Below are 12,744 nucleotides of genomic sequence, written 5' to 3' on the forward strand. Positions count from 1 at the left end.
TGGTTTGTCTCCCTCCCAATCCCATCTTGTTTCATTTACTCTTCTCCTACCCCCTTAACCCCCGATGTTGCATCTCCTCTCCCTCATATCAGGGAGATCATATGACAGTTGTCTTTCTCCGATTGACTTATTTCGCTAAGCATGATACTCTCTAGTTCCATCCACGTCGTCGCAAATGGCAAGATTTCATTTCTTTTGATGGCTGCATAGTATTCCATTGTGTATATATACCACATCTTCTTTATCCAATCGTCTGTTGATGGACATCTAGGTTCTTTCCATAGTTTGGCTATTGTAGACATTGCTGCTATAAACATTCGGGTGCACGTGCCCCTTTGGATCACTACGTTTGTATCCTTAGGGTAAATACCCAGCAGTGCAATTGCTGGGTCATAGGGTAGTTCTATTTTCAACATTTTGAGGAACCTCCATGCTGTTTTCCAGAGTGGTTGCACCAGCTTGCATTCCCACCAACAGTGTAGGAGGGTTCCCCTTTCTCCGCATCCTCGCCAGCATCTGTCATTTCCTGACTTGTTAATTTTAGCCATTCTGACTGGTGTGAGGTGGTATCTCATTGTGGTTTTGATTTGTATTTCCCTGATGCCGAGTGATATGGAGCACTTTTTCATGTGTCTGTTGGCCATCTGGATGTCTTCTCTGCAGAAATGTCTGTTCATGTCTTCTGCCCATTTCTTGATTGGATTATTTGTCCTTTGGGTGTTGAGTTTGCTAAGTTCTTTATAGATTCTGGACACTAGCCCTTTATCTGATATGTCATTTGCAAATATCTTCTCCCATTCTGTCAGTTGTCTTTTGGTTTTGTTAACTGTTTCCTTTGCTGTGCAAAAGCTTTTGATCTTGATGAAATCCCAATAGTTCATGTTTGCCCTTGCTTCCCTTGCCTTTGGCGATGTTCCTAGGAAGATGTTGCTGCAGCTGAGGTCGAAGAGGTTGCTGCCTGTGTTCTCCTCAAGGATTTTGATGGATTCCTTTCTCACACTGAGGTCCTTCATCCATTTTGAGTCTATTTTCGTGTGTGGTGTAAGGAAATGATCCAATTTCATTTTTCTGCATGTGGCTGTCCAATTTTCCCAACACCATTTATTGAAGAGGCTGTCTTTTTTCCATCGGACATTCTTTCCTGCTTTGTCGAAGATTAGTTGACCATAGAGTTGAGGGTCTATTTCTGGGCTCTCTATTCTGTTCCATTGATCTATGTGTCTGTTTTTGTGCCAGTACCATGCTGTCTTGATGATGACAGCTTTGTAGTAGAGCTTGAAGTCCGGAATTGTGACGCCACCAACTTTGGCTTTCTTTTTCAATATTCCTTTGGCTATTCGCGGTCTTTTCTGGTTCCATATAAATTTTAGGATTATTTGTTCCATTTCTTTGAAAAAAATGGATGGTACTTTGATAGGAATTGCATTAAATGTGTAGATTGCTTTGGGTAGCCTAGACATTTTCACAATATTTATTCTTCCAATCCAGGAGCATGGAACATTTTTCCATTTCTTTGTGTCTTCCTCAATCTCTTTCATGAATACTTTATAGTTTTCTGTGTATAGATTCTTAGTCTCTTTGGTTAGGTTTATTCCTAGGTATCTTATAGTTTTGGGTGCAATTGTAAATGGGATTGACTCCTTAATTGCTCTTTCTTCTGTCTTCTTGTTGCTGTGAAGATATGCAACTGATTTCTGTGCATTGATTTTATATCCTGACACTTTACTGAATTCCTGTGCAAGTTCTAGCAGTTTTGGAGTGGAGTCTTTTGGGTTTTCCACATATAGTATCATATCATCTGCAAAGAGTGATAGTTTGACTTCTTTGCCGATTTGGATGCCTTTAATTTCTTTTTGTTGTCTGATTGCTGAGGCTAGGACTTCTAGTACTATGTTGAATAGCAGTGGTGATAACGGACATCCCTGCCGTGTTCCTGACCTTAGCGGAAAAGCTTTCAGTTTTTCTCCATTGAGAATGATATTTGCAGTGGGTTTTTCATAGATGGCTTTGATAATATTGAGGTATGTGCCCTCTATCCCTACACTTTGAAGGTTTTTGATCAGGAAGGGATGCTGTACTTTGTCAAATGCTTTTTCAGCATCCATGGAGAGGATCATATGGTTCTTGTTCTTTCTTTTATTAATGTGTTGTATCACATTGATTGATTTGCGGATGTTGAACCAACCTTGCAGCCCTGAAATAAATCCCACTTGGTCATGGTGAATAATCCTTTTAATGTACTGTTGAATCCTACTGGCTAATATTTTGGTGAGAATTTTCACATCTGTGTTCATCAAGGATATTGGTCTCTAATTCTCTTTGTTGATGGGATCCTTGTCTGGTTTTGGGATCAAGGTGATGCTGGCCTCATAAAATGAGTTTGGAAGTATTCCTTCCATTTCTATTTTTTGGAACAGTTTCAGGAGAATAGGAATTAGTTCTTCTTTAAATGTTTGGTAGAATTCCCCCGGGAAGCCGTCTGGCCCTGGGCTTTTGTTTGTTTGGAGATTTTTGATGACTGTTTCAATCTCCTTACTGGTTATGGGTCTGTTCAGGCTTTCTATTTCTTCCTGGTTCAGTTGTGGTAGTTTATATGTCTCTAGGAATGGATCCATTTATTCCAGATTGTCAAATTTTTTGGCGTAGAGTTGCTCATAGTATGTTCTTATTTATTTATTTTTTTTAAGATTTTATTTATTTGACAGACAGAGATCACAAGTAGGCAGAGAGGCAGGCAGAGAGAAAGGAGAAAGCAGGCTCCCCGCTGAGCAGAGAGCCTGATGAGGGGCTCAATCCCAGGACCCTGGGATCATGATCTGAGCCGAAGGCAGAGGCTTAACCCACTGAGCCACCCAGGCGCCTCATAGTATGTTCTTATAATTGTCTGTATTTCTTTGGTGTTAGTTGTGATCTCTCCTCTTTCATTCATGATTTTATTGATTTGGGTCCTTTCTCTTTTCTTTTTGATAAGTCTGGCCAGGGGTTTATCAATCTTATTAATTCTTTCAAAGAACCAGCTCCTAGTTTCGTTGATTTGTTCTATTGTTTTTTTGGTTTCTATTTCATTGATTTCTGTTCTGATCTTTATGATTTCTCTTCTCCTGCTGGGTTTAGGGTTTCTTTCTTGTTCTTTCTCCAGCTCCTTTAGGTGTAGGGTTAGGTTGTGTACCTGAGACCTTTCTTGTTTCTTGAGAAAGGCTTGTACCGCTCTATATTTTCCTCTCAGGACTGCCTTTGTTGTGTCCCACAGATTTTGAACCGTTGTGTTTTCATTATCATTTGTTTCCATGAATTTTTTCAATTCTTCTTTAATCTCCTGATTGACCCATTCATTCTTTAGAAGGATGCTGTTTAGTCTCCATGTATTTGGGTTCTTTCCAAATTTCCTCTTGTGATTGAGTTCTAGCTTCAGAGCATTGTGGTCTGAAAATATGCAGGGAATGATCCCAATCTTTTGATACCGGTTGAGACCTGATTTAGGACCGAGGATGTGACCTATTCTGGAGAATGTTCCATGGGCACTAGAGAAGAATGTGTATTCTGTTGCTTTGGGATGAAATGTTCTGAATATATCTGTGATGTCCATCTGGTCCAGTGTGTCATTTAAGGCCTTTATTTCCTTCTTGATCTTTTGCTTGGATGATCTGTCCATTTCAGTGAGGGGAGTGTTAAAGTCCCCTACTATTATTGTATGATTGTCGATGTGTTTCTTTGATTTTGTTATTAATTGGTTTATGTAGTTGGCTGCTCCCACGTTAGGGGCATAGATATTTACAATTGTTAGATCTTCTTGTTGGACAGATCCTTTGAGCATGATATAGTGTCCTTCCTCATCTCTTATTATAGTATTTGGCTTAAAATCTAATTGATCTGATATAAGGATTGCCACTCCTGCTTTCTTCTGATGTCCATTAGCATGGTAAATTCTTTTCCAACCCCTCACTTTAAATCTGGAGGTGTCTTCACGTTTAAAATGAGTTTCTTGTAGGCAACATACAGATGGGTTTTGTTTTTTTACCATTCTGATACCCTGTGTCTTTTGATTGGGGCATTTAGCCCATTAACATTCAGGGTAACTATTGAGAGATATGAATTTAGTGCCATTGTATTGCCTGTAAGGTGACTGTTATTGTATATTGTTTCTGTTCCTTTCTGATGTACTACTTTTAGGCTCTCTCTTTGCTTAGAGGACCCCTTTCAATATTTCCTGTAGAGCTGGTTTGGTGTTTGCAAATTCTTTCAGTTTTTGTTTGTCCTGGAAGCTTTTAATCTCTCCTTCTATTTTCAATGATAGCCTAGCTGGATATAGTATTCTTGGCTGCATGTTTTTCTCGTTTAATGCTCTGAATATATCATGCCAGCTCTTTCTGGCCTGCCAGGTCTCTGTGGATAAGTCTGCTGCCAATCTAATATATTTACCATTGTATGTTACAGACTTCTTTTCCCGGGCTGCTTTCAGGATTTTCTCTTTGTCACTAAGACTTGTAAATTTGACTATTAGGTGACGGGGTGTGGACCTATTATTATTGATTTTGAGGGGGGTTCTCTGATCCTGGATTTTGATGTTTGTTCCCTTTGCCATATTGGGGAAATTCTCTCCAATAATTCTCTCCAATATACCTTCTGCTCCCCTCTCTCTTTCTTCTTCTTCTGGAATCCCAATGATTCTAATGTTGTTTCGTCTTATGGTGTCACTTATCTCTCGAATTCTCCCCTCGTGGTCCAGTAGCTGTTTGTCCCTCTTTTGCTCAGCTTCTTTATTCTCTGTCATTTGGTCTTCTATATCGCTAATTCTTTCTTCTGCCTCATTTATCCTAGCAGTGAGAGCCTCCATTTTTGGTTGCACCTCATTAATAGCTTTTTTGATTTCAACTTGGTTAGATTTTAGTTCTTTTATTTCTCCAGAAAGGGCTTTTATAACTCCCGAGAGGGTTTCTCTAATATCTTCCATGCTTTTTTGGAGCCCGGCTAGAACCTTGAGAATCGTCATTCTGAACTCTAGATCTGACATATTACCAATGTCTGTATTGATTAGGTCCCTAGCCTTTGGTACTGCCTCTTGTTCTTTTTTTTGTGGTGAATTTTTCCGCCTTGTCATTTTGTCCAGATAAGAGTATATGAAGGAGCAAGTAAAAACTAAAAGGGTGGCAACAACCCCAGGAAAATATGTTTTAGCCAAATCAGAAGAGATCCCAAATTGTGAGGGGGGAGAAAGGGGATAAAAAGGTTCAGAAAGAAAAAAAAAAGAAAGAAACAATTAAAAAAAGAAAACCAATAAAGAAAAAATATAAAAAGGAAAAAAATATATATATATTAGATAAACTAGTTAAAAAACGTTAAAAAAGAAAAGGGTAAAAGTTAAAAAAATTTAGCAGAAGAAGAGAAAAACAAATTGAAAAAGAAAAAAAATTAAATTAACTGCAAGGCTAAAGAATCATGGGGAGAAAGCCATGAGTTCCGAGCTTTGCTTTCTTCTCCTCTGGAATTCCGATGCTCTCCTTGGTATTGAAACTGCACTCCTTGGTAGGTGAACTTGGTCCTGGCTGGGTTTCTTGTTGATCTTCTGGGGGAGGGGCCTGTTGTAGTGATTCTCAAGTGTCTTTGCCCCAGGCGGAGTTGCACCGCCCTTACCAGGGGCCGGGCTGAGTAATCCGCTCGGGTTTGCTTTCGGGAGCTTTTGTTCCCTGAATGCTTTCCGTAGAGCTCCGGAGGACGGGAATGAAGATGGCGGCCTCCCAGTCTCCGGCCCGGAGGAGCCGAGAGCCCGGGGCCCCACTCCTCAGTGCGCCCTCAGAGAACAGCGCCCAATTACTCCCGTCACCCTGGCCTCTGGCCGTGCTCGGAGCTGACCGAGCCTGCGACCGGTTCAAGGTAACCCCGAGCTTAGAGCTCACTCCTCGGCTCTGTCTCTGTAGCCGGCTTCCCCGTTCTAATACCTGTAGGCTCTGCGACACTCAGACACACCCAATCCTTCTGTGACCCTGCGGGACCTGAGGCCACGATGATCCCGCGTGGGCTTCACCCCGGTTAAGCCTCTGGAGCGATGTCCCTCAGTGGAACAGACTTTTAAAAGTCCTGATTTTGTGTTCCGTTGCTCCGCCGCTTACCGGGAGCCGGCCCCTCCCTGCCGCGGTCTATCTTCCCGTTGCTTTGGATTCACTTCGCCAGTCCTACCTTTCAGAAAGTGGTTGATTTTCTGTTTCTAGAATTGCTGTTCTTCTTCTCTTCGATCTCCCGTTGGATTTGTAGGTGTTTGCAATCTTTAGATAATCTATCTAGTTGATCTCCTGCTACCTGAAGTAGTCTCAGCCTGCTACTTCTCCGCCATCTTGACTCCTCCCTCAACCTTACGAATTCTTAACATCTAGCTCTCAGCAAACCCATACTTCCAATCAGTCTGCCACCCCCAAGCCGATGGGAAGCTTCACATTCAAAAGAGGGGGATAAAAGAGTTTATCAGAGGAAGAAATAATAACAGAAGAAATGGGAAGTTACATTTGGCAAGTAATAGGAAAATAAGGTATTTGGAATTGCCAGTTGTACAGCAAATATATCTTTATTCGTGTTGATGCTCTTGAGCCTCATGAGAAGATTAAAATTCATGTTCAGTGTTCTCTTTTTAAGAAAGCAGAGATAAGGGGCGCCTGGGTGGCTCAGTGGGTTAAGCCGCTGCCTTCGGCTCGGGTCATGATCTCAGGGTCCTGGGATCGAGCCCCGCATCGGGCTCTCTGCTCTGCAGGGAGCCTGCTTCCTCCTCTCTCTCTGTCTGCTTGTGATCTCTCTCTGTCAAATAAATAAATAAAATCTTTAAAAAAAAAAAAAAAGAAAGCAGAGATAAGGAGCGCCTGGATGGCGCAGTCATTAAGTGTCTGCCTTTGGCTCAAGTAATGATCCCAGGGTCCTGGGATTGAGCTTCCTGCTCTGCAAGAAGCCTGCTTCTCCCTCTTCCACTCCCCCTGCTTATGTTCCCTCTCTCACTGTGTCTCTCTCTGTCAAATAAATAAATACAATCTTAAAAAAAAAAAAAAAAGAAATCAAAGATAAGGGGGTGTGGAGGTGCCTGGGTGGCTCACTCAGCTAAGCCTCTGACTCTTTATCTCAGCTTAGGTCTTGATTTCAGGATTATGAGTTCAAGCCCCATGTTGGGCTGCACCCTGAGCATAGAGCTAGCTTAAAAAAAAAAAGAAAGAAAGAAAGCAGAGATAAGAGAAAGTATGTTCTTACTTTTAAAAAGTTTCATTCCTAAAGAAACAGACTTTATTTTTAAATTAACTCAGAGATGTGATTTCTTCTGCTAATGCTATCTATCTATCTATCTATCTATCTATCTTGTGGGAGGTGCAGGGTGGGTAGGTCTCTAAATCAGCATAAGCTAAATGTGCATAAACAAAGTGAAATTTTTACTTTTGTTTCTTTTTTTTTTAAGATTTTATTTATTTTTGCAAGAGCGGAGCAGATGGTGAGCACAAGAGGTGAGGGAGAGGCAGAGGGAGAAGGGGACTCCCTGCTGATCATGGAGCCAGATGAGGGACCTGATCCCAGGACCCTGGGATCATGACCTAAGCCAAAGGCAGATGCTTAACCAACTGAGCCACCCAGGCACCCTTTACTCTTATTTCATCAGTCTTTCCCATTTCTTTTGCCCTGCAAGACCATTTAAACTAGTTTTTCTTGCTGCACTTATTTTGAGATCATATCTCTAGTAGTTTTCCTAAGAATGGCACTGCTTTAAAAAAGAAAGTTCCAGAGAGTTGTGTTCAAGATAAATGGTCTTTCTCCTTTAATCTTTACAGAGAACCTTCTGAGGCTCCAATCACTTTTGATGCAGACTCTTTTTTAAATTATTTTGACAAGATTTTAGGTAAGTTACAGTGTGATGTTTATTTTCATTTTGAAACTGTAAGTAGCAAGGCTGTTGCTAGAGTACTAGAGCATTGGGTCTCTTGGAAATCAAAGTATTTGCTTTCTCTGGATTATTTTGAATTGTTTTCAACCATGAACTTCTGTGCAATTGAATGATTTTGTAGAGGATACTTAGCTCAGTGCCTAACATAGTAGCTGCTCATTGAATATTTGTTGAATGAATGAATGCTGTGTGGCTAGAGATGGTTTTACCTTGGCTTCCATGTTACACTGTTTTTTCTCTTTTAGACTTACGGTACTTAACGCTAATTATACAAAGACAAATAGCCCAATTTTAAAAATCAACAAAGGATATAAGCAGGCAATGCCTTGAGGAAGAAATATAGACAAATAAATATTTGAAAATACTTAACTGTTTCTAGTAAGTAAATACACAATACAAAATAAGAACTTATTTTTTTGCCTATCATATTGCCAAAGATTTAAAATATTGACAATACCCAGTTTTCTCAAAGGGTTAAAGAAATGGGTACTATCAAACTGTGAGCGTGGAAGTGTAAGATGTCTTTCACAGGGTAGTTTGGAACTCTAGAAAGTTTATAACCTTTGATTTAGTTATTTCGCTTCCAGGGATTTTCTCTATGAAAAAGACACATATGTGCTAAAATGGTGATTATAGCATTGTAGTAGAAAAAAGTAGAACATCCTAAATATCCATGAAGAAGGAAATGGTTAAATAAATTATATGGGGCGCCTGGGTGGCTCAGTGGGTTAAGCCTCTGCCTTCAGCTGTGGTCATGATCCCAGGATCCTGGGATCGAGCCCCGCTTCGGGCTCTCTGCTCAGCAGGGAGCCTGCTTCCCCCACTCCTCTCTCTCTCTGCCTGCTTCTCTGCCTACTTGTGATCTCTCTCTGTCAAATAAATAAATAAAATCTTTAAAAATAAATAAATAAATAAATAAATAAATAATAGTACAACCGTATTATGAAATATTATGCAATCTTAGGAAAGAATGAGGTCCATCTATATGTTTTCACAAAGAAGGACTTGCATGACATATAAATAAGTGGAAAAGCAAACATGGTTTGATGTGTGTGTGTGTATATACATATATATACACCCTTATGTTTTTATACGTATGTACAGAACTGCATAAAGGCTGGGTACCCACCAAACTATTAAAAGATGCTTAACTCTGGGAAGAGAGTGAGAAGTGAGACAATAACAACTCCATATGGCTTGAATATTTATATCAAAATATATTCATGTATTCTGTAGCTTTTAAGTTTTTTAAGTAAAAAATTTTAGTAATCAAATTCATAATAAAAAAATAAAGCTATATTTTTCAGCTCAGCCTGTGTACCTTTCTGCAAATATCTGCCCGCAGTACCCATTTTCCAGAAGAGAGTTTTATGAAGTAATTTATCTCTGTATATTGGTCCTTTTCTGCAGATAATATTTAACTCTTTGAGAGGTATAATCACTGAAGAAAAAAATTACCATGTGGCTCTTTCTGTGTTGGGGTCTGTGTAGGGCCAAGTTCTCATGAATCAGACTCCGATGATCTGGATGAGGAAGACTTTGAATGTTTAGACAGTGATGATGACTTGGATCTTAAAACACATGAGACAGAGGAGGATGCATCTGTGAAAGGAACTCTTAATAATCTCAAGTCATACATGGCCCAGATGGACCAGGAATTGGCACATACCAGTATTGGCAAAAGTTTCACCACCCAGAAGCAAATGGTACGTGAGTGTTTAACCTCTTCTCCTATCTGAATATCTTAGTATTATGAAGGAGAGCTAAAACTATTTTATCTTAGGTTTTTTTTTAATTTTTATCCTCTTATTGGTGATGAATTTGATTTTTTAATTTGAAATAAGAATATAAGATTGCTAATGTTTCCCTAATAGGATGAAGGATTATTAACTTCTTTCTCCCAAATATAAGCTTATTATATTACTTATTCTATGTTATCCATTATGATTTAAAAAGAAAACTCATGCGATGTGGTCAGACTGGTTTGTGGTTACATTCTACTACTAACAGCTTACACAGACTTTAAAAAAAGAAAGGAGGGTACCGGGTGGCTCAGTGGGTTAAGCCTCTGCCTTCGGCTCAGGTCATGATCTCAGGGTCCTGGGATCGAGCCCCACATCGGGCTCTCTGCTCAGCAGGGAGCCTGCTTTTCTGTCTTTCTCTCTGCCTGCCTCTCTGCCTACTTGTGATCTCTGCCAAATAAGTAAATAAAATCTTTTTAAAAAATAAAAATAAAAACAGAAAGGATCTTAAATAAATCCAAGTTATTTTCAAGTCTTAATAGTGTTTGTTCTATGTTTTCTTAGTTTAGGACCAATTTAAGAATTCACCTTCCACTCATTTTTTTATCCTAGTTTTTATACCAGCAGTGTCTAACCTGGACCTAAGAGACATTACGTAAGAGAGTGGACCCTGGAGTCTTGGGGATTAGGTTTGAAGTCCAGCTCAGCCTCCACTGTGAATATATATCCATTAACCAGTAATCCTTAAATTGTAGAATTAATGTGAGAACTAAATAAGCCAACAGTGAAATCCATATTAAGGCCCTTAATGAGTGTTATTCACCTATTCACCTTTGCTTCATCATCTAAACCACATTTAAACAATAATCACTTCAAATATTGCCCAAACCTAATGGAAACCAAGAAACCATATCTTAGATTTATCTAAAGCAGTGTTTCTAAAATATTAATATGTATATGAGCCATCTAAAGATCTAAGTAAAAGTGAAGTAAAAAAGAAATTAAGACCCCTGGGGGGAAAAAAAAAATATATATATATGTTTATAAAAAATAAAATTATAAAAAAAAAAAAAAAAAAAAATTAAGGGCGACCTGGGTGGCTCAGTGGGTTAAGGCCTCTGCCTTCGGTTCAGGTCATGATCCCGGGGTCCTGGGATCGAGTCCCACGTCAGGCTCTCTGCTCAGCAGGAAGCCTGCTTCCTCCTCTCTCTCTCTGCCTCTCTGCCTCCTTGTGATCTCTGTCAAATAAATTTTTAAAAAATCTTCAAATAAAAAGGAAATTAAAGTGTAGTAAATAAAATGTAGATTCAGGTTAAGTTGGTCTAGGGGGAAGCCTGAGATCTTACATGTCTAACAGGCATATAATCAGCATACTGCTGATTTCTGGGCTGCACTTTGAATAGCAAAGATACTAAGGCCTATAAATCAAGCTACAGTCTTTCACATTCTTTTCCCAACCTGTGAAAACCACAGAGGTTCAAGTAACAATTCAAATTCTTGGTGGTTTGAGTCCACAGAGCCTCAGGTTCTTACTTGAAGTTTTTTCATTGGGGAAAAAAAGGAAATTAGTTTCTTTCATTTAGAGAAAAAATTAGATTCTCTTCTATTTATTTATTTATTTATTTATTTTTTTAAAGATTTATTTATTTATTTGAAAGAGAGAGAAACAGCACAAGAAGGGGAGGGTCAGAAGGAGATGCAGACTCCCCGCTGCTCAGGGAGCCTGATGTAGTACTTGATCTCAGGACTCCAGGATCATGACCTGAGCTGAAGGCAGTTGCTCAACCAAATGAGCCACCCAGGCATCCCAGATTCTTTTTATTTTTTTAAAATGTTTGTAATTGCCTATCTCTTTTAAAACTCTTAGGCAAGGGACACCTGGGTGGCTCAGCGGGTTAAAGCCTCTGCCTTCAGCTCAGGTCATGATCCCAGAGTCCTGGGATCGACCCCCACATCAGGCTCTCTGCTCATCGGGGAGCCTGCTTCCCCCTCTCTCTCTGTCTGCCTCTCTGCCTACTTGTGATCTCTGTCTGTCAAAAAAAACCAAAAAACAAAAAAACTCTTAGGCAAGCTATGTCTCCTTAGTCTTGGTTATCTCCCTTGGGCTATTTGAAAACAGGGAAGAAATCCAATTTATAGAAACTTTTCCTAGAAAGAAGTGTGTTAAAAATCTTTGGAATCAAATTCTAATACGTGTAAATTGTGAAGTTTTTTAGACCTCATTTTTATTTTCTATTATTAAGGATAAGAAATTTCCTTTTTAATTTAGAATTCAGTTTTACATTATTGCTTAGTTTTTATTGTAACTACCATCTAATCTAATGGCCTATTATCCCATGATTTTGTTTTCTCTCCATAAATAAGGAACCTCTATCCCAGACTACCAGTAATAATTCAGATGAGGAAGATTCTGGTGCAGGAGGATCTGTTATGACACCAGTGGATGTAGACCTAAACCTGGTTTCAAATATACTGGAATCCTATAGTTCCCAAGCTGGACTGGCAGGACCTGCGTCGAACCTTTTACAAAGCATGGGCGTACAGCTGCCTGATAACACTGATCACAGGTCCACAAGTAAGCCGATGCAAGATTAGCCAGCACACCTAGCCTCTCTTTTTTTCTTCTTAAATAAATATTGATTCTCAACTGTGCTCATGTCTAGTTTAGATGACTCATTTAGTTAAAATGTTTCTTTAATACAAGTTTCACAGGCTAACTTCTCTGTGAACCCCAAATGTTGTCCACTCTGCATAAGACTTTGTGCTCTCAGCTGAGGTACATACAAGGTTTTGAAGTCAGTAGAAGAGAGAAAAATCAAGCCCCTGGACAGCCCGAGAGATTTACACAGTCTGTGTTTAGAACATTAAGTTTATCTTTATTGAGGATTAAAGGAAGAGAAAGGAGGGTGATAGGCAAAAATGAGAAATGAATGAGTTGCTTTTTTATTCCAGTTACCAGAAATGACCTTGAGCCAGGTTCACTCCAGTGATAAATACATTTGTTCTATTTTACCTGTTTGTGCTCCCCTGTTTCATGGACAGAGTGGCCCTTTTTATCCTTAGCACCTTCATCACTCATTGCCACATGAATACTGT

General features: G+C 39.5%; 1 protein-coding gene across 2 annotated transcripts in view; it reads left to right on the forward strand.

Moving 5' to 3' along the window:
- Positions 1-12,300, forward strand: part of ECD (ecdysoneless cell cycle regulator) — a 36,512-nt gene extending 24,212 nt beyond the window's left edge. For both annotated transcript variants that reach the window (XM_032840627.1, XM_032840634.1), the window contains exons 12-14: positions 7,794-7,861; positions 9,398-9,612; positions 12,013-12,300. In XM_032840627.1, coding sequence (XP_032696518.1) covers positions 7,794-7,861; positions 9,398-9,612; positions 12,013-12,243 — 514 coding nt within the window. In that variant the 3' untranslated portion in view covers positions 12,244-12,300. The remainder of the gene's footprint in view (positions 1-7,793; positions 7,862-9,397; positions 9,613-12,012) is intronic.
- The last annotated feature ends 444 nt before the right edge of the window (positions 12,301-12,744 follow it).

The sequence above is a fragment of the Lontra canadensis genome, unplaced genomic scaffold (genome assembly GCF_010015895.1).
Source record: "Lontra canadensis isolate GAN:19392208 unplaced genomic scaffold, GSC_riverotter_1.0 scaffold3, whole genome shotgun sequence".
Taxonomy (NCBI): Eukaryota; Metazoa; Chordata; class Mammalia; order Carnivora; family Mustelidae; genus Lontra; species Lontra canadensis.